Below are 22,930 nucleotides of genomic sequence, written 5' to 3'. Positions count from 1 at the left end.
CACATCCTGATTGACCTCCAGACAGCTGGTGATCGAACATAATAATTTCTCCTATTCTTGATTCTTTTGAAGCACAAATTAAGATCTTTAATTTTCCATTGCTTTTTTTTTTTGGCAACTTCATGGTTTGGCTTGCACACAAAATGAATTAGTTTGAGAGATTGAGGTCGAATAAATATTCATCACCTTCATGAGATTGACTTTAGAATTTCAACCGTGATGGTAAAGTTGATGTTAGTGGGTGAGAAATAATCTTAGTTTGATTTGGATATTAAGGAGGATGTTTAATTAATTAGAAGCTAGCTAATTTGATGGATTTAGTTTATATAGATAGGCTAGTTTTGTATTTTATAAATGATCTTAGTTTGATCTGGATGCACGGCGGACGGAGACGGCGACGACTCTTACTCCTAGACCGACGGCGGCGGAAGCCGTGAGGTATTTTTTAAAAAAAAAAACTCCCGTTTCATTGAGACACCGAATCACCTTTACTTTCAACATTTAGAAGGCCTAAAGAAACTGATGTCTCTCTCTTGTCCAAGGACGCGACGACTCTTTCCGAGGACAAGATGTTTGGCTTTGGCCAGACCTGATGTTTGGCCAAATTCGGCCGTGAGGATGTGAGGTTTTTTTTTTTTCTTTGATTTTGTCATTTTGTTGCTAGAAGCCTAGAAGTCATGACATGCAATTGATTTAAATTATGCATTGATGCCTTAGTTTTCTTGGTAGAAGTAAATTATGAAAATCTGATAAAAAATTTTGGGATGTTTGCCCGGAATTTGTAAAGGAGCAAATCTATTTAATTTTGTTAAATTTTATAAGTTTTATTGTTTGTTTCTTTACATTTATATGATTGATTTTATAAGTTTTATATTTTGGCCATTTTTTAAAATATATATAATTAGATTAATCTTAAGGCATCTTTGAGTTGGAATATTATGAAGAGATATTTCAAACGATCATCAGTTCAAAAAACATCAAATGACAATAGCAATAAGGTTGAAGATCATAAAGAAAAGCGCATTCGAGTGGAAATTGATTTACCTAACAATATAGAAGTAAGCATTGAAAATCTTCCATCTGATCCAGGACTACGAATCCCCATTGTTGATTTTAATCCTAATATTCGGGATGAAGTTCGAAGAGTCTATTTACAACGAGGGCCATTGTTGAAAATATATCATGTTGTTTTTAAACTACTGTAATTGTCATTGGTATTACCTGTTGCTAGTTGCTACAGCCGGCGTTGAAAGTGCATTTTCTGTCATAAATATTATAAAAAAATTGACTGTGAAATAGGATTGACGATCAATGAATGAATAAGTTATTACTTGCTTATGTTGAAAAATAAATTTTGGATTCTATTGATAATGAAGTTATCATTCAACTCTTTCAGAATATGAAGAGTAGACATTATAAATTGTAAGTTGTTTACTATTTTGTATTTAATATTATATGTTTTGGGATAATTATTAATAAATTTTTTTTAAAACTGTCACAGTTTCAAACCCGGATGAGAAAAGTTTAGGAAAAATTTTACTAAATTAATTTAGACCCTTCCTGGCTCCGCCACTGGGCGCAACCCAACCTCTCTCTAAACCCTACCACTACTAACCTCCTAACTCGAGCGCTCGCTCATTTAGCTCGCCACTGCCCCATTTTGCAGAACCCCACACTTCCATGAGAGGCCTAAATCGATTCGCCGCTTCCCCCAGCCGTCCTATTACCGCTGCCTTCTATGCCCATCCTTACTCCACATTCTCCGGCGGCGGCGGCGGCGGTGGGGCCGGAGGTAGAGGAAGGGGCCGAGGCGCCAGCTCTCCTCCCGCGCCCTCACCTCCGGCTCGTGTTCCAGGTCAACCCGACTCTACAGTCGACGACGAAGACTCATTCGCCTCCTTCGGCCATGGCCGCGGTCACCCTCCGTTGCCTTCTTCAGCTGACCTCCCATCTTTCTCCTCTATTATGTCTTCCCTCAAACCTTCTTCCACTACCGGCCGCGGCCGCGGGCGCATCACACCCGATCTCCCTCACTCTCAGACGAAGCAACCCATCTTTTTCAGGCGATCGGATCCGGACTCCCCGCCTGAGAAATTTCAATTTGCCGATCCTGACGAATCTTCCCCCCTTCCTCCGAGCCTCTCGCCCATTCTATCCGGCTCAGGTCGTGGGAAACCTACAAGAACCGCGGAATCTGGCCCCAGGCCAATTGAGGAGAATCGGCACCTGCGCAGCAGCGGGCAGCCCATAGGACGGAGCCCGCCGTCGTCGTCATCCCAGCCGAAGCTTGGGAGCCAGGACGCTGCGAGAAGGGCAGTAGATATTCTGTCACGTGGTGGGCCGAGCGGGCCTGGGGGGAGGGGAAGAGGTGGGAGAGGAATGGTAGGAAGGGGAAGAGGCAGAGGGAGAGGTGGTAGATTTAGTGGTGGGAGAGGCCGTCGTGATGCTGATCATGAGTTTGATCTTTATTTGGGGGATAATGCTGATGGGGAGAAGTTGGAGAAGCGGCTGGGAGAGGAGAATATGAAGATTTTAGCTGAGGGTTTTGAGGAGATGAGCTGGCGGGTTCTGCCATCGCCAATGGAGGAAGCTTATTTGGATGCACTTCACACTAATAATTTGGTAGATTGAGCTTATTTTGTGCGTGCTTATTTGGACACCTCTTTGTTTGTAGGCTGATTGTGTTTTTTTCTTGCTGTAGATTGAGTATGAGCCTGAGTATTTGATGGCGTTTGATACAAATCCAGATATAGATGAGAAGCCTCCTATGCCACTTGAAGAAGTATTAGCTACCGCTAAGCCTTTCTTGATGGCTTATACGGGGATGAAGAGTCAGGAAGAATGGGAGGTATTAAGCCAATACTTTTGTCCATCTTCATCATCGTCGTTGCCTCGTCCCAGTTATTTGGTGTCTACTATTGATCCCCGAAACTCTAAATTTTTGTTTTGTTTTCAGTGTTATAGCTTATTTGAAATTTGCTCATTATGATTTTACTTGCTATGGCATAATCAATTTGATATATTTGAGCTTCAAAATTCATGTTTCAAGCTAATAAGCATTGCGCTTAAAGTTTATTTGTTTTCTAATTATTTATTTTTGTCTTATTTTATTAATTTTTCATCTCTAAAGCTTCTCAGACACTATTCCTTAATTTGCTAGTCTCACTTGTCATTATCTCTTTGGTTCTTGTGTACTTATAACTTGCTTGTTGTAGAATATTCAAGCTTTGGAACTGCTACTGTATATTTGTACGCATGTACATTTTTTCCAGTATGTTGGTAGGATATGCAAGGCTGAGTCGGAGATTTTGGTTGTGGTTTTCTGTGGTTACTAGTCAACGTGTTAGGGTATGCAGAGATCATTGGACCTTATTTAATGGCTTTTCCTTCATAGTATGTCTGGTGTTAAACTTAGCCTTGACCTTTTTGTGTTCACTTCACAGTAGCATTTGTTGGTTCAGCTTAATTGAATGAATAGCTGATTGAGGAGTTTTACCTTTGGTTTGTAGCTCTCATTGTCTTGTTTCTATTCAGGAAGTTTAAAAAAGCTAGATGGATTAACCAAATGAAATTTGCATGGATTAAGTGGAGATATATTTAGGTTCTGACATGTTTAATGCTCACCTAACTGACTAAGGTTAATATGTGAATAGCTATTATTAGAGCATTTAGGTATTGCAGATCCAAATATATATTTATTTCAAATGATAAACGTGGTTCAAGCAGAACACAGCCCAGCCAGATTACTATCATAAAATTTTTTAAGATTAAATTATCAAATATGTGTAGGAAGTGGGACAATTGAACGTATTTGCAGTGAAAGAGGTTACTGATAGTTGCTTGTGATATTATGTGCATAAAAATTGAAGCACTAATGCAGCAAGGCCATAAATTTTTGCCTAAATTTCTTTTTGTGACAAGGTAAAATATAACCAGAATCTATGGAGAACAAGTTTGAAGTTTGACTTTGACATCAATTATATGCCAGACTAGTCGAAAACAAGTCATAAAATAATGCTATTTAAATATATCTTGATTTTCAATGTCGCAATACATTTTCCTTAAACATATTCTAGTTTACATTTAGCTTTTATTTTAAAATATTTTTAAGAATCACCTGCCCTCATACATATTTTTAAGTAAAAGAACTTATATCTCAAAGTCAAAGAAGACTAGTTGGCTGTTTAATTTAATGCTGTCACTGAAATATTAGGGATTAGAGCAAAGTAGTTGATTGAGTTGAAGTTAACTTAGGTGAAGTTATTTGATCTTTAAACCAATTTGGGATTGATTTATTTGACCGTGGACTTAGCCTTCTAATCTTTGAAGCCAGATAAATCATTGGTCTTATTGGATGCAAGCTTCCCAACCAAGGTGCAAAAGGGGTGCATCACATGCCAAAACAAAATGCCCCACAGGTCAAACACCCATCACCACCCCTTCTGCGCAGTGTATTCTTACCTCATCAGTTCAGAAAACGCCTTTAAAAACAGTGTACAAAAATAGTGTGAAGTAAACTTTGAACCGTAAAAATTGCATAGAATGAATTTTTGCCAAAAGCAGTGTGGAGGAAGTTTGTTGGAAGATGTTTGTCATAGGGAATGCCTGATGAAGATGAGAAAAAATGCAGTCAATGATTTGAAGGGATTCCATTCCACTAATCCAAAGAGCGAACTTTTTTTTGAATAAATTGGTGAAGTTGTGGAGCAGTATTGTTGCTGTGGTTATAGTTCCTTTTAAGAGAACTGCAAGTTAGCGCCAAATACCAGTGTACTTGTTTTTCAAATCTGGGAAAAAATCCACACTGGTTTTTTTTGTGATACTGTATTTGATAGTTTTTTTTTTTTTTTTAACAAAAAATTTCTAAAAGAGCATTTTGATGGTTTTATAGATGAGTGCCCGAAGCAAGCAGGGTATATATGGGACTATCTTGTGTCCATTCAGACAATTTAGGGCAAATTGCTCGCGTATTTTTCTACCAAGCTTTTTTGTAAGAAACTTAATATAAAATCGTTGCAATCAACCAAATAAAGTTTTTCTTACCTTCAAAGAAACCTTCATACAATCACAGCAATTTCCATGTTTCTTATTCACTGCCTAAGTATATTTTCATTTTGGGGTTAGAGCAATAGATGCTATTATCAAGCAATCATGCCGCAATATACTGGATTTGCTCATGCCCACCTCATTCTATGACTACCTGCATAAACTTACGTATTTAATTGCTTCTGAACTCAAATAAATTTTGTTTGGCTGTTCATAAGTTGGGTATAGGTCCTTTACTAAACTTTCATATTTTGTAGTTCGGTTTTCCTAACTAGTGTACTGTCATATTTATCTCTATTAGGAAGCTGTGAAAGACTTAATGGAAAGGTTGCCTCATATGAAAGAGCTTGTTGATATGTACTCTGGTCCTGATAGAGTGACTGCTAAACAACAACAAGAGGAGTTGGAAAGAGTGGCAAATACTCTTCCAGAAAAAGTTCCTTCTTCTGTAAGGAGGTTTGCTGATCGTACTGTCCTTTCTCTACAGGTTTGTGCTTTTTGTTTATTTTCTATCTGTATACCAGAGCTGCTGCACATTGGCTCTTTTTAGAGTAACAATCTATTAGGATTTTCTCATGAAGTTTATTGGTCAACTTCATATGATTAAAGTTTAAACGTAATATCCTGCATCGATAATAATTTTGTGGGATGTAGAACATGCTAGAGTTAGAAATTATCTTGAAATTTCACTTCATGTATATCATTCTAGTCAATGCTAAGGATGTAGGGAGCAATAAGTGGGGAGCTTAGAATTTAATTTTCTCAGTTGACCAATTTTCAATACTATATGGGTCATGGGATATGTTTACGTGGACATTGGAATTGAACTTTATTGTTCAATCATGCAAGTTACTGTCAATCAAATTGAGTGTTAGAATGAGAATGCTTTGATGTATGTTTGGTTAAAATTTGAAGGGTAGTGAGAGAATAAGTGTATCAGACATTATGAAAGTAGTGAAGATGGAAGATTAGACCATTTAAGTGAGACCTAGGCAGTTTGGGCATGTATAAGAGGGAAAGAAAATTCACCAATGAAACAAATGTAGAGATTTAATGTGAGAGTAGAATTAACATAGGATGGACCAAGAGTTATGTGGCTAGGAATTGCAAAAAAAAAAAAAAAGCTTGATCAAAATAGAGTAAGCACTCAATATGGAGCCCAAGGTTAATTATATGCAAAATATATAAACATTCATATCCATGCATTTTGAGTTTGTATTTGTCCATGTGTGCGCATGCCCATTGCATTTTATATTATTTATCGTATATGTTTAAATGACTTTAAATCTATTTTCAACAATGATCTAATCTTCATTATATGTTGAATAGGGCCACTCTTATCATTACTTTAATACAATCATTCTTTATGTATTCTCATTTTTTATCATTCATTCATCTTAACATTGTCATTTATCAACTTAGCTATCAATAAATTTTTAACCACAACTTTTTGTACTTTTGAAGTTCATAAAAGCAGTACTTTGAAAACTAACCTAGGAGAAATTATCTCATATTTGTCTAAAATCCTTTTACATGAGAAAAGGTTTATTTTCCATGTAATTAGTTTTTTAATGTCTAGTTGCAAATCTAAGAATTTTATCATTGATATTGATTTGCAACCTAAGAGAACTTAGTATTTTAGTTTCATCATTTTTTGTAAATATTTGACAATTAATCAAATCTCATGAAAAATGGATTACTTGTGATGCCCTTCACTAAAATTATTACTTTTCTTGAGAAGGAAAGTCATTGGAAATTTTCTAGCTATTGTGGGCTCTGAAAATTCATTCCCCGGCCTTTCCACGCCTTTTTCGTTGACGATATGAGTTTTAATAAATTAAAGTTCTGGAGTAAATTTTCATAAGGCAAATTGGATTTTAGATAAAACACTACTAAGAAATTTCAACCTCATTTTGCGAGGACTTTATAATTTGAGGTATGACTTCTCATAGGCGTAAGCCCCTATGGTTAATTATCCCTCCTGATAATGAAAAAACACTTTCGATTAATGCTAGTTGTTAAATACTCGGTTTATAGTAGCAGTAATTTTAGGGTTTAAAATTGGATTTGAGAAATTTCTTTTAAGAATTGAAATTTATATCCGTACACTTAAAGAAGGCAATGGGGGAATGATGATGGGCCCAATCAAGATCCCATTATTCCGTCATTCTGAGATGCATGGTCCATAGTTTACTTAGTCAGAGAAGATAGTCGATCAGTCTGATCTAAGGATCCTTGTCAGGAGCCATGGGTTGCATCGTTCAATGATACTTTATAGACTTGGGGTGTATGTTTGCCTATGGGGCATATTTGAATTAATATTAGCTAATAGAGGGCTTTGTGTTCTATCATCTATCAAATATGAACTAGTTTCTTCACTGCAACAAACTTGAACTTGCGTCCCTGAGGGCTTGGATGAGGCCCATGAGGGCCACTTGGACATTCTAAGGTTCAATTCGGTTTCTTTTAAATTGAAACTGAAGGTGATACACTTTTTGTTGATTGAGAGCATATCAACTTGTGATTCAAGTCACGATTGTGGTATTTAATTGTTGAATAAAATTTCAAGATATTTTCTCCCCAAATCGTTGGCTATTCTACTTTATTTTCCTTTGCCGCATTTCTCTCTCTCTCTCTCTTCCCCTTTATGAACTCAATTACATTGATGCACTTGTTTACCTTTATGAAATCTCCTTATGTACTAGTTTCTTCACTACAACAAACTTGAACTTGTCGCTCCTAAGGGCTTAGATGAGGCTCATGAAGGACATTCTAAGGTTCAATTCATTAACCTCCTTAGTGAACCACATTATATAGGTCCACCGTGACTTATTTTAAGTCTTAATGGTGTGCATTGTCACATTGAGAAGAGTTTGACAATTTTTTCTCAGCTTACAAATTCTCCAATTTAGGTGACGAGCTGTCACTTAAACACATCAAATGACGGAATATCCCATTTATGAGCCTATATAAGCATCGTAATGCGGCACCTTTCAAAGCTATGATTACCGCGTGACACATTATGGCATCAGATGTCTCATGGAGGGTTATCATAGACTTTACCTGATAAGATGCTCTATTGTGTTATGTTAGGCCGGCCTAGTAGGGGCCAGCTAAACTGGTCCAACCGATCGGTTCTTTGCTACAGCAAGCAGCCCAAACCAGGTTGGGGGCGGAACCAAGGGGAGGGGGGCCGGATGTCCTAGTGAGCCCAATTGCTTAATGTAATCGTTGTTTAGGAGGGAAAGTTTGAATTAAGGGCTGTTTAGTTTTTTTGTATGAGTCCTTTGGCTTTAATTAGTCTTTTTAGTTAGGGTTTGCTTTTCATCTGGAATTTGGAGAAGATTTGAGATCTAGGATTTGTTCTTTTGGGCTCTAGGCTTTGCTAGAGATTTGAAGAGTTGTTTCTTCCTCTCGAATTGAAGAAACTTGCATCTTGTATTGTTTTTCTTGTTCGTGGATTGAATAGAAGTAGTTATCATCGTGTTTTATCTCCAATCTTCTGAAATTCCTGCATCGTTTTGCTGATTTCTCTCTGAAATCAGCCTATTTATCACTGTTTTCACCAAATTATAATAGGTTTGCTTGCGAACTCATGTATGCCATCATAGGCTTACTTGCGAACTCAAGTACTTCCTATCATGTTCATGGTTGGATAGGAGTCTTCTTTGACAAACTTTGAACTTACTAAGAAGAGTTTCATCCATTATCTTTACCACAAAAGTAGAGATAAGTATTGTGGCCCTTATTGAATCTTACTTATAAGGAGAATTTTCTTTTAAGGTTCTCGTAGTAGACTCTTCTGGAATTCATTCCCACCTCAATCTCAGAGGTAATTTTTTTGCCTGTCCTCATCCATTCCCCAAACTGTGGTCTATTGGAACTTTCGGTGAACTACCTGAGGCCTTCATATGGTATCAACTTTTATCTTGGTTAGGTCAAGGGATGGTTTTTTATGTGGTTGCTGTATTTGGGGCGTTCATTAAGCAACCTGCTTATATTCATTTAGGTGGCATGAGCTTACTACCTTGGCTTACCTTCTACCAAAATTTTGATCTCACTTATACCGGATTTCTATTTGGTCTATTGAGATTTATGCATTTATATAGGATTAAAATGGAGCTGTAGTTACTTTACAGTTGCTTTTGATTAAGTTCTCTTTGATGGCTATTGATTGCTATTGTGTATCTGCATCAGAATAAAACATAAGCATAGCACAAGTAATCCATAATTGAGAACAATGGCTATTATCCCTATTTGAGTTGAAGAAGATTAAGGCTTCTTTTAAGATAGCTTTCTTATTGATTTCTAAAATAGTTTTCTAGTAAAAAAAAATTAAATTAGAAATTTTTGTGCTGAAAAGTTGCTTTAGAAAGTAGTAAGAATGTCATCTTAAACGAAGCCTAAAACTAGTAAAATCAAATCATGATAGATTAAACCACTATTTGTAGCTGTACACCATTTGTCATAGAAGAATATGAAAATTAAAAAAAAAAGGATTTTGAAAACTTATAACAGTAAGTGGCACAAGTGCTTAAGTGTAACCATGAGCCAGGACCAAAGAGCATGTTTTGCTCAAGTGAATAGGGTTGTCGGCAATATGTAATTAACCCGGTACTATTCGATCTGATCCAAACCCGACCCATTTTTAAAAACGGATCAATTTTTTGGACCCGAACCTGACCCACATCAGATTCAGGTCACCCAAACCCGACCTGCCAAGTGATAACATCACCATGTGCGCTTGAATTTCTTAATAGTGCCTGAAGATCTCATTTTGTTTTACCTATTATTTTAGTTCATAAGCTGTTATTGAGGCAGTTAAAACTCCCTTGATTTGCCAACCCTATTCATGGCTCTTCGTTTTGAAGATTTGGCATTTTAATGTTTCCCACACATCAATTACTACTGCAGAGCAACCCAGGGTGGGGATTTGACAAGAAATGCCAGTTCATGGATAAACTTGTACGAGACGTTTCCCAGCACTACAAATAATTGGCCTTCTTTTAATGCCATTCTGCACACAACTTCAGTCCATGCAGGTCAGGCGATCTGTTTACATTGATCGGTTTGTATTTCTGAATACTGTAGGTTAAATTCTTGTTAAGTTCTTTTTGGAGAATTATGAAAATTAGTCCAGTATTTTAGTGCAAGATTTGCGATCTTACCATAGTCTACAGAGCAGGATATCTAAATTCTGTAATTCTTAATTTTTTTTTTTTATTTGAATGTAACATATGAACTATGCGGCAGCTTTCAAGTTTTTGCAGTAATGAATGAAGAGATTTTAGATTTGAACAAGTTGATCAATTTAGTGGGGTTCTGTTGCTACACCTCACTTTATGTTTTTTCATGTATGGATTAAGAATTCATTTCGAATAGCTTTCTTATTATTTTTTGATTCAATTTGTTATTATAAGTCTTTTTTAACAAGGAATTGGTGTAATGGAAAGGTACTTTAGATAGCGTTAAGAAAGTAGTCACAAATGAAGTTCAAATGACGGTAGATACTGTGCAGTCTTATTTTCAATTGTGTCTGAAAGGTGAAATTATTCTGTGGATACGAATGTCGTTTGGAGGTAAATGAGAACTCGCCGCGTCACTTCTTTGTTGTGTACCGCGGTTGTGTACCCGTTGTGTACTAGGTGATATAACGCGCTCTGATTCACCTCTAAATGATCCGGCGTCCTCACAAAATAATTTCTCATTTGAAAGGGATGTGAATCGACATCTAAGAACTTGTCCAAATTTTTATTCAATGAGTGATTAAAATTGGGTTCTTAGTGGCTAAGGGATAGACCTATACAAATTGCAACTTGGAGATGCACTGTACTAAAATCTGAGCGTACATGAAAGAAAAAAACACCATGAGCGCACATTATAAAAAAGTAGTCACTTCCAATCAGCCAAATGGGAAAAATTTTTTTGGATCAAAATTGTAGCTTGTTTGTGACAGCTTATTTATTGATTTCTGAAACGATTTTTTAATAAAAAAATCTTTGAACTAAAATTTTTTTTTTTATGTTAAGAAGTTTTAGAAAATAATAAAATATAATCATGAAGTCTCTCTCATTCGAGTTTTTAAGTGTATTTTCTATCATTATTGTCTTTATTAAAAAAAAAAGGACATTCAGCACTATATGATGATTTTTATACACATCTTATAGAAATTTTCTTTGTTATATAGTATTGAAGATATGTAAAATTAAGCACCTCAATGAACAAAACTAAGAACTTGTTCATTAGAAGTTCAAGCATGCACAAGCTGAGATTGCTGAAGATGAGCTCTGTATGATGCCTCATACATCATCAAGCCATGCATTGTTAACATCAATTGTTGTAAAGGATATAAATTAGGCGCTGAACCTTAACCTACAGGTTTGAAAAGTATTTCTTGTTGCATTTCCATCCGAAATCATTAACAAATTAGCCCTATCAATATCATTGCAAGAAAAATATAGGAGCTGCTAAGGTAAATAAACAAATATCTTCAAAGTATCATTTAAAAACTGGCTATAATAAAATATATTGGGAAATTTGAGGCAACAGGATCTTCTTGGTGTCGCATTTGGGCTTCGTTTGTGACATTTTAGACCACTGTTTTTAAGAAATTTTTTGACTAAAAAATAATTTTACAAAGCAATAAGAAAGCCATCTAAATCTTTAATCTCATCTAAATCTCGCTTTTCGGGCGGGGGGGGGCAAATTGCAAAATTCGTCCCAAACGAAACCTAAAGCAATTTTTTAGTATAAAATTTTAAATGTTTGCACTAAAAACTTGTTTTAAGAAGCAATAAAAAAACCGTCCATACAAAACCTAAATCATTATCATAATCAACCTCATCCCAACTATTTATAGATAGGTTTTTCAATCATCAATTTCAATTCATTATTGTTGCATTAAGACATCTAAACATGACAAACATAAGAAAACACAAAATATCCACTATGAGAAAAAAAAAAGTCAGCAAAATCTCCTTTTCTATTAAAGCTCTGCATCCAAACTTTCACATCCGTCAAACCGGAATGCAACAGCAACATAACGTAAAATATCCACAAAATAGAGATAAGTTATTCTTTGCGGAGACCGGACGTCAAGAACCGCCCGGATTTACTGCGATTTAGATGTTTTTTTAGTGCGCTTTTGTAAATACTAAGCAAAAGGTAATGCTTTTTGCTGAGTATTTGTAAAAGATCAGCTAAAGTACAGCAAATATCTTACTAATTGAAAATTTGTTGCTCGTTTACTACATTTTTACAAATACTCAACAAAAAAAAGCAACAAAAGTGCATTATCATTACATATTTGCTGCCATTTTGTTGAATATTTACAAAAATGTAGCAAAATAACAGCAAATTCGGATGGTTCTGGATGTCTACCAGACCATACAGAATAATTTCTCCAAAACAGAATACTAAAAAGGATACTATACTAACATAGCTTGCACCCCAAGAACCAGTTGAAAAAGCTTATATATTAAAAACATACCGGTTAACCAAACTTCACAGCTGCTCTACATCCAGTGGTGGCCATTGGAGAAATTTCCGACCTTTAAGTGAATCTGGCAGATAACTCTGCCCTTTACAAAGTTGAGGATGATCAGGAGGATATAAATACCCATCTCCATATCCCATTTGCTTCATCAGCTTTGTCGGAGCATTCCTCAAATGCAGTGGCACCCCCTCATTCCCCCCCACCGATTCCTTCACAGCTCTCTTTGCGGCATTCAGAGCTTTATAAACCGCCACAGATTTGGGTGCCAGAGCAAGATATGCAACACAGTGAGCAAGACAGACATCGCACTCCGGCATCCCAATAAAGTGGCAGGCCTGGTAGCAAGCAACGGCATGGCCGAGCGCTGCAGTGTCTGCAAGTCCAACATCCTCACTTGCAAACCTCACAAGCCTCCGGGCAATGTACAATGGCTGCTCTCCTCCCTCGAGCATTCTTGTCAGCCAGTAAATGGCTGCATCTGCATCACTTCCCCTCATCGATTTGTGCAGCGCACTGATGAGATTATAGTGCTCTTCACCATCACGATCGTAAGCCAAATGCTTACACTGCATGGCCTCCTTCGCATCCGCAGTTGTGATAATGACTGTTCCCTCGCCAATGCCAGAGCTTCGGTTCACGGCTAAGACTGCCGAGGCTTCAAGCGAATTGAGTGCGACGCGGGCGTCGCCATCGCAATGAAGGGAAAGAAACTCAAGCGCTTCATCATCTATGGTAACGGAGGCGCCGTTAGTGGAGAGTAGGAGGCCATGGTCGACGTCATCAATGGCGCGAAGAAGTAGGGAGCGGACGTGATGAGGTTCAAGAGGGCGGAGGGCGAGAACGCGAAGACGGGAGAGAAGGGGGTTCGTAAGGTGGAATGAGGGGTTTTCGGTGGTGGCACCGAGGAAGATGATGGATCCGTCTTCAATGGCGGGGAGGAGGGCGTCCTGTTGAGTTTTGGAGAATCGATGGATCTCATCGACGAAAAGGACTGTGCGTATTTGGGATCGGGAGCGGCGGGCTTCGTCGATGGCGCGGCGGAGGTCAACGACGGTGGCAGTGACGGCTGAGAGAGGGAGGAAGCGGTGGGAGGACAGAGAAGCGGCGATGGCGCGAGCGAGGGTGGTTTTGCCAGAGCCAGGAGGACCCCAGAGAAGCAGAGAGGGGAGAGGGCCACCAGCCACGCCGCGAAGGAGGGAGCCGGGGGAGAGGAGGTGGTCTTGGCCGACTATGAGGTCGACAGTGGACGGACGCATGCGTTCGGAGAGAGGGGAGAGAGACGAAGGAGATGGTTTGAGACGTTTGGAGGGGTAGGGTTTGAGAGGCTGGGCGGGTTTGGAAAGGATGAAGCGGCGGAGGTTGGATTGGGAGGACAGCGTTGGAGGGGAATGAGAGGATTGAGAGGTGTGAGTGAGGATCCAGTCGGCAGCGGCTTCGACGGAAGGGTTGGCTGAAGTGGTTGAAGAGGATGCGGTGGCGGCGAGGGCCTGAGAAGCGAGATCCTCCGAGAAGCCCATACTAAGAAGCTCCTCCATCTCTTTCTTGTGGATTTTTGGATCTGGTAATGACATTTGTGGGAAACCGAACTGCTGAGAGGGAATTGGTAATGGAGGGAGGCGGGAAGGTGAGAAATCAGCCAGGTGTTTGCGTTTATGACTGATCGGGTTAAGGACGGCCTTTGTTAGGAGAAATTATTTTGTACCTAATCCGAACGTGTTCGGATGCTGCTTATTTACTGTTTATTTGTTGCATATTTTTTTATACAAAATTTTTTTGTGTCAAAAAAATAACAAATAAATAATACTCACTAAATACACAATAAATACCTAAAAATAAATACACAAAAAATACACAACAAATAAACAGTAAATACGCAATATCCGAACCTATCCCTGCGTTCGGACTGCCTACATAATAATTTCTCCTTTGTTAGTGTGATCAACTTTGAAGATGCATAAAAATTAATAATAATTTACCTACATATTAGAGAATTTTTATGTAATTATAATTTTTTTCTGGAGATTAAAATGAAACACATTTTAAAAGGGAGTTATATTTATACACATTCCAAAAATTATATAAATTTATACATATAATAAATAAATTTAATATTTACTTATTAGAGGATTTATAAATATAATACTGAATATTTATATATTTATCAGTGAATTTTTATATTTGTTTATATAATGATCAAAATTTAAATTATATTAAAAATATTTTACATATTTATTTATTTAAAAGTAAAGTATATATTTGTATGCATAATTTTTTATAATTTATAGATAAATATATAATAATTATACAAACTTTCTTATCTATATAAGAGCTCACTGCTCAGTGCTGAAATCTAATAAAAATATTTTACTCAAAATTTTTTTAAATCAGCAAAACAACAGTGGCCAAAACTTGTCACAAGCCTAACTGTCGCAAATGAGAAATTATTCTATGTGTAGCAGGCACCGAACGTTGTCCGGAGATCAACCAAAATGCACTACATCACCCCTTCGCTCGGTACCGCTGACGTGACGCATTATGATTGGAGTTTGAACAGTGTTTTGCATCCGGTCTCCGCATCGAATAATTTCTCCACAAATGAAGCCTTAGAGCATCTCCAACAGAAAATCTCACTTTTTTTACTCCAAGATGCCGTGAAACTACAAAATGTCGTGATTCATCTCCAATAGAACGCCATTTTTCACCTTTTTGCAAGTAACGGTCACCTCTTCTTTCCCGCGGCAAGTTCGGTAGAGAGGTAAAAATGGCGGAGATGAACAGTGCAACGCCAAGATTGGCGTCCCACTGTTGACCTGCAGCCAAATAGCGAAAATTTTGCGGTTCGGCTGGAGCTGGCCAGGAGCATCATTCAAGCGTTTGGAGTTCGGTTGAAGATGCCCTTAGTAAAATCCTATGTCGTGAAACAAATAAATGATCCACTTTGCTTCTAATGAAAAATTAAACACAAAAGAAACAAACTCCAAAGAACAATCCCAATAAAAAATACATAATTCTGAAATGTTATTCTACAGCGTTAGTAAAACTTGCAAAATCTTGGCAATGATTCGTTAATGTAATCAAAATAATAGTTTGCACGCTAAAAGAAGACCACCAACAAATAGTAAAATGCATCTGAATAAAATGGAAGGACAAAATGATATTCAGTCAACTTAAATTTCACATATCTAAGCTGATAGCTAAACCTTTCGACTCCTTCGCAGCCTTGCTTTACCTTTGCCTCTGCCACGTCTCTTCAGCTTCTTCAGCAGTAACTGCCTTTTTAACTTCTTCTTTCCTATCCCTCCCACCGGCTTTAGAAGTGCTTTTGAATCATCTCCATGAGAGCTTACTCCATCAGCAACTTCGACGTCTATTCAGACAATTTTAAAAGCTAAATAAAACATATACTGTAATGTATAAAAAGTACACCGCAAGAAAAAGGGAACCATATCTAATGCTTGATCTTTATATTTCCATATAAACACTCTAGGTCTCAAAATCACATGAAAATATCATATGAAAAAGTGTATGTTTCGGCTTCATTTGGAACGGGCTTTCTTACTGTTTCTTAAAGTAGCTTTATATTAGAAAATTTAAATTTTTGTATTAGAAAGCTGCTTTAAGAAGCCGTCTCAAACGAAGCTTTCATGGCAACAAGAGTAATTGTGACAAAGGCTTCATTTGGGACGGCTTTCTTCCTGCTTCTTAAAGCAGCTTTTCAGTACAAAATTTTAATTTTTTTACTAAAAAGCTGTTTTAAGTAGCAAAAAGCCGTCCCAAATGAAGCCAAAATCAAGTGAAAAAAGTACTTCTGATGCATCAAATTTGCAAATCTACATCCATATATTGAACAACAATCCTCGTGATAGATCTAGCAAGTTCTTCTACAATTTGTAACAGCTTCAAACTGTCTAAAAATGTCTCCATTGCTCGCTTTGCCCATCACCTGATGTAGAAATTATGCATCTTTACACCCAAAATTTAAGCCAATAAACGAAGCCCAATCAAAATTATATGAACAAACGTCTTCTTTTTCTCAACGCCATGGATGAGACTTCATTTGGAAAATTGTTTACTGTTTAGTTTCTGTTACGTGAAATAAATATGTCATTAATCGCACAGAGATGCACAAGCAGCTTAACAAGCATGCACCCCACGATCATGGAATTATTCTATCATTCCTTTTTAGTAATTTGTTGCTTGTTCTTAGCAAGAAGAAGTTCGACTCTATTCCAGAAATTATGAAGATGGGCAGGGCAGATATCTTAACAGGCTTGACAACCTATCCCTAACAAACCCTTAATCCAGAACTCTTGGATGAATAATCCAATCGTCGGTTACTTGTTCTTTCAGTCATCAATCATATTACACCTCAAATGAGAGGTTCATATTTAATAAATATAATGATTTTTGTATTAACAATTTATAGATTCTCATAAAACATCAAAATATGTTTGATTAATGGTTATGGTTGTATGTTAGTTAGCTACCCAATTGTGATGGCATGAGATTACAACAACAACAAAATCAAGCCTTTATCCCACTACGTGAGGTCAGCTAGATGAATCATTTTTCTTCATTCTGTCCTATTAAGAGTCAAATTCTCATTTAAATCTAATAAAAAAGTCATTTCTAAAACTTTCTAAGAAAAAAATTTTATGTATGCGTCTACATTTCTTAACATAGGCCGGATCTAATACATCTACTCTCCTAATTGGGACATCAGAAGGACGACGTTTTATGTGAACAAACCATCTAAAGCAAGTCTCTCTAATCTTAGCTTCCATTGGAGCTACTCCAACCACTTCACAAATATACTCATTTACCATATTGTCTCCAAGTGTAAAGCCACTCATCCACCTGAGCATGTTCATCTCTGCAACACTTAACTTATTTGTATATTTCTCTTTAACTGTCAAACTTTTTGCACCAGCATGTCTCACTATCATCTTATAAAATTTTTCCCTTAAGTTTGAGGGGCGCTTTTCAATAACACAACAAGCCTGATGCATTCCTCCACTTCAACCATTCAACTTGAATTCTACTAATAATATCCCCATCTATTTTACCATCGCTTTGAACTATAGACCCGAGATATCTAAAATATGCACTCGTACCCAATGTCACAATCTCACCACAAGATCTATACTACTAAAATTACACTACATGTATTCAGTTTTAGATCTACTCAAATGAAAAACATTAGACTCTAAAGTTGACCTCCATAATTCAAGTTTTCCTTCTACTCCCTCCTAGTCTTATCAATAAGAAGTATAACATCAACCTGAGATTGGATAAAAAAAATTTAAATATCATACCAAAACTTTAATACTATTTTAAAGGACAAATAGATCTTTATTAACCTTAAGTTTTTAAAATGATAGAAATTCTCACTCTTTTAAAAGTAAATATATAAAAGATATTATATAAATATATGCCTATTCAATTTTGAAATAGAGATCCCTCATTTCATTGCTTTTGAAAATGGACTTTTCCTGTTTTTGTCCATGTGAAAACTCAAATGATGACATTCTTCTATTGTTTTATATGGATATATAGTAAAGAAACAATCAAAATAAAGATAGCCCCACTTTGAAAAGGAGCTCACTCCTTGTTTGTAAATCTAAATTTTCAAATGAGATGTTTTCTTTCAGTGTGGGTTAATATAAAGAATATAGATATATCATTTGGTAAGTTTTGAAACACAATACCGAAGTAATGACACGACACAAGAGCCCAGCTTCTGGCCACAACGCAAGAGCCCAACTTCAAGCATGGCCACGATGAAGATCAAAAATTTGATAAATGGCTTCCTCTATAACAAGACAAGTGTTTGATGATCAAAATCAATCATAGAAAGCTTCAATAAGTTCCATTTAACCATGGTGAATCCTCCCCTCTTTATAAATCAACATATGGTCAAATAATGGTGCCACTCTATTATTAAATAAAGCATTGCTAAACCATAAAATACCTGGAATTCACCATCTACTTATTTTCATAACCACTCACTTCCAATTATGCCGTGATCGGCCACCACTTAAATAAAACTAAATATTATAATTGCAGAGTAGTTTTAAAACTTCCATTAATGCATAAACTAGACACCCTTGAATTAGTCTAGGATATTTTCATGCTATTATCTATATAAGTGTTATGTAACCATGAAACAATCATTGAACAGAGATTTTTTTCTTTAATTTCTTTTAAAGATAAGTTTAATGATGCATTTATTCTCTCTTTGGAGTTGAGAGATTCAACGATAATTCTATATTGAAGTAGTTAGGGGCTCCTTCAACCAAATGAAAATTTTTTGTTAGATCTTCATAGTTAAACCCTTTTATTACTTACATGTCCGCTCTTTTATCCCATTGTTTCTCTCGACCAAGTAACCAAGCCTTGGTCGCAAAACCCTAGCACCACTTCTATAAGCCTCCGAATAATCCCTCATAACAATCCTATCATTAAATCCTTCAAGATCTGTACCATTATTCTCATTCATTTGGTATTAGTGCCTAAGCAAATCCACAACATCTTTGGGAAGATTTGAAGTGCCCAATATTACATCAACATAAAGCTTCATATATTGAACTTTCAAATGTGAAATTGCTAGAAACTTAATTGTCTATATTTTTCCATAATACTTCTGATTAGCAATGCATATATGACCCATAATTTTTTTCTTAAATTTTTCATAACTTATGTGCAGATCATTATGAAGTCAAAATAAATGTTAGAGGACCTTAATAAAAATTAAAAAATGCCTGCGTCACCAATGACAAATTATACAAATTGTACGAATATGTTAAAAATCAATTAATCCTTTTTTTTTTTTTGGATATAGTAAAACTCATATTGAAAAATCAATTAATCCTTAGTGCCACACATCACCAAACTAATACCTTGGCATTTCTACGTCATCAATGCCCTAAATTAAACCTTATTCATAGAAACCCCATGATCGACAAATCTCTCAATAAAATTCCTACTAACCACTAGAGAAACCTTATCCACCAATTACAAAAAATTCAACATTGGACCTATTTCCATGCCCATTCAAAAATCTAAAGCAAGGTCTCCCTAGTTAATGACTAGTTCTGCATCCGATCAACCTACTCTCAGCCCAAAACTTAATTATAATAAAATTATTTCTCCAAAATAAAAATTGAAAAAAAACATCTATCATGTGCATCTACAGAATGTGCAAATCCTAACATGATCTTTCTGCTGCTATGACTCATCCAATAATGATAAACAATAGCAAATACATTCAAGTTAACTCTCGCAGGAGACCAAGTTAATTCAATGTGACTCAAGCCTCCTTCAGCAAAAATGCATTTGATAACCACTAATTCAAACAAGTTAGCATCAGCCCCTGTGAAGACTACAACAACTTTAACTTCGTGTAGTAGAGTTATTAAAGGTAAAGTAGAAATGGTGTCACCAATGCATCCAATTTCAAATACTGCTATGATGAATATCATGCATGTTGATGTGAGGAAGGGTTAGTATTTTCATCATTATCTATACAAATGTCCTCCTACATTACAAGACAAGTATTTGATAATCATAATCAATCAAAGCAAGCTTCATCAAAGTTCCATTCAACAATGGCCAGCCCTCCCATCAATATGAATCAACATGTGCTCAAATAATGTTGTCACTATCTTGGCAAAAAATAAATCATGACACTGCTAAAGTATTTAAAATGCACAATGTGCTTATTCATATAAAAAGACTTTTACTATTATGTCACGGCCATCCAACACTTAAAATAACTAATTACTGTAATTGAGGAGTGGTTTAAGACCTTCCATTCATTCATAGGTCAGCCATCCCTGAATTCATGTAGGTTATGTTTACGTTATTCTCTATATAGGTAAATGTTATATAATTAATATATTTGATCGTCAAAGAGAAATAATTTTGTTGTTTGGTTTCCAGTATCTGAAGATAGTTGGTGGCTTTTTTTCTCCCTTTGGAGTTCTTCATTGAGAGTCTCAAATATACTATTGTGTTCCAATGGCTTGGTGGTCCCCTTTATGTAATTGAAGATCTTTTGTGAGGACTTCAAAATGATCCCGTCTTACTATTTGTATCACCACTCCCCTCTCCCATTATTGCTATCGACTGAGTTAGGTAATTAAGCTTTGGTCAACCACTAAACCCTATCGCCACTTCCATTAGCCTCTAAATAATCCCTCATAGCTATTCCATCATTAATTCTCTCAAGATCCCGACCATACTCCTCTTTCAAATAATGTCTTAACAATTGATATCTACACAAAACGAGCAATTAAGAGATGATCATAAATCATAATATATAGGCATTCAATACATTGAACTCATCGGAAAAAACATGTTTTACAAATTTATGATCTCTTTCTCACTATTAATGAAAATATGTAATCCTTGATGTTAAGGGATATTAAATCTACTGCAAAGTTTAAAACCCATTTTGATTTCGAACTTAATATCCAACCAAATGACAGAATCTAATAAACTCATCAAACTATCAGAGGTGAAATATAATCAAATTTCAGATCAATCAGACAATGATTGAAAAAAATACTCTAAATCACATGCAAAAAAACGGCCCTCAAAGTGGGCTCAGAATGGCTCATCTCTACACGAGCAACAGGCTAAAAAGAAACAGTTCATTATGAAGATTCAGTACAAATTGCATAGAAATCACACAGGTGTCAACAAGAAACCAAAACAAACGGGAAGATAGAGCTAACCCATGGCAGTGGACGTCTCGGCTGGCACATCGGCCTCGGATTCATTCTTGCGGACGCGTACAGGAAGCTTTGGGGCTTCAAGAGCCGCTTGCTGAGCGGCAAGCTTAGCAGCCTCCTTCTTCTCGTAGAAGGGCTCCGCGATCTCCCTCCTTAGAGACCTCAGCCTCTGCTTTCGCTTCGACCTCATAGACTTCGCCATCTGCTTCTTGCTCTCGCTTTCCCCCAATCTCGCCTGAACCAATTTTAGGGTTTGCGACGGCTAATTTATAGCTTAAGCACGGCAATTTGATTTGCATTCCTATCAAATAATATTAATAATACTAATAAATCATAGATATTTCTCTCAGACTTCATTTGGGCAGCTTTTTTCTGATTCTTAAAACAATTTTTTATTAAAAAATAAAAAAATTTGTGCTAAAAAATTGCTTTAAAAAACAGGTAAGAAAGTCATCCCAAACAAAGCCTCGGTCTCTCTAGAAAAGTTCGCTAATTATTTAAAATTGTAGTATTTTCAATCAATGGTTTGTAAAGAATGAGATGATTTGATTTGTTGCTGTGATCTTTGGATGCCACCCAATATTTGGAGAATATTATAAAGGCGGATTTGCTTTGTAAATTAGGTTTTGAGTTTGTCCAACCTATTAGGAGAGTTTTGTGTGGTTGTGTTCACTATAGGGGTGTCAATATTTAACAAGACCAGAAAATTTGACTCGAATTCGATCCGAAAATTTCGAGTTAGAGTCAATCTGAACCCGAAACGGGTTGGGTTCAGGTCGTTTCGGGTTCGGGTTGACCCTTTGACCGAAGTTGACCTGCTTTTACCTGAAAACCCTTTTTTACTCGACAACCCGAGATTGCCCCGTTTTTTTGACTCGAAGAGCGGAGATTGACCCGTTTTTGGACCTGAAAACTATTATTTTTTTGTTGTCACCGGGCCATTCAGGTCGTGTCAGGTTGATCCAAATCCGAAGCAGCTCGGATTCGGGTCCGAAAAACTAACTCATTTTCAAAATGGTTCGTGTTTGAGTTGACCCAAATAGTGCCGGATCAATTTTGGATTCGACTCGAACCAAACTGGTGACCTCAAAATTGACACCCCAAGTTCACTATATGAAAAACATTATTTAAGCAACTTCACTAATGATGAGAAAGTTTTTCGACTATAAGGAGATATTTGGAGAAATCCTACGAGAATAATATATTTAGATGTAATGATTTTATTTTCATATTGAAATAAAAAATTATCATTATTTATCTTCAAGTAATCAAATATGCCATTTAGTAGAGACTAGAGAGATGACAAAAAAATATATCTATTATAATATTTTTAGATACTAGATATTACGTAACAAAGAATACTAAAAAGTATAATTTTTAATTCCTTATGTGAGTTAATTTTTGTTACAGCACAAATAATAATGAAAATTTTAATTTAATGTGGAAAGAATAAATTAATAAAAGTTTTAAATTTATAATTAAACTAAGGAGTTGTTTGATTGAGTGTAAAATATTCCAAATGCGATGATTTTGATAATTTTGATGTTCAATTTTATGAAAAATGAATGTAAAGTAAAGTAAAACAAGTATAGTGTAAATAATTTTAGTTCATTTTTTAGATAAATCAAACTCACCTAGTTTAGTTTTGAGATAA

General features: G+C 36.2%; 3 protein-coding genes across 3 annotated transcripts; 1 reads left to right on the top strand and 2 right to left on the bottom strand.

Moving 5' to 3' along the window:
* Nucleotides 1-1,665: 1,665 nt before the first annotated feature.
* Nucleotides 1,666-10,347, top strand: LOC110116180 (translation initiation factor IF-2). Its single transcript, XM_020849666.2, has 4 exons — nt 1,666-2,622; nt 2,702-2,848; nt 5,348-5,533; nt 9,961-10,347. Exons 1-4 carry the CDS (start codon nt 1,681-1,683, stop codon nt 10,039-10,041), a joined length of 1,356 nt encoding a protein of 451 aa, XP_020705325.1. The 5' UTR covers nt 1,666-1,680; the 3' UTR covers nt 10,042-10,347.
* Nucleotides 10,348-12,008: 1,661 nt separating this feature from the next.
* On the bottom strand, nt 12,009-14,249 carry LOC110116196 (ATPase WRNIP1). The gene has a single exon (XM_020849692.2). It carries the CDS (start codon nt 14,110-14,112, stop codon nt 12,550-12,552), a length of 1,563 nt encoding a protein of 520 aa, XP_020705351.1. The 5' UTR covers nt 14,113-14,249; the 3' UTR covers nt 12,009-12,549.
* Nucleotides 14,250-15,523: 1,274 nt separating this feature from the next.
* On the bottom strand, nt 15,524-21,529 carry LOC110116151. Its single transcript, XM_020849625.2, has 2 exons — nt 21,280-21,529; nt 15,524-15,908 (listed from the first exon to the last, which is right to left on the bottom strand). Exons 1-2 carry the CDS (start codon nt 21,476-21,478, stop codon nt 15,736-15,738), a joined length of 372 nt encoding a protein of 123 aa, XP_020705284.1. The 5' UTR covers nt 21,479-21,529; the 3' UTR covers nt 15,524-15,735.
* Nucleotides 21,530-22,930: the final 1,401 nt, after the last annotated feature.

Source organism: Dendrobium catenatum, unplaced genomic scaffold (genome assembly GCF_001605985.2).
Source record: "Dendrobium catenatum unplaced genomic scaffold, ASM160598v2 original_scaffold_235663, whole genome shotgun sequence".
Classification (NCBI taxonomy): Eukaryota; Viridiplantae; Streptophyta; class Magnoliopsida; order Asparagales; family Orchidaceae; genus Dendrobium; species Dendrobium catenatum.
This window is presented reverse-complemented; position numbering and strand designations above follow the sequence as displayed.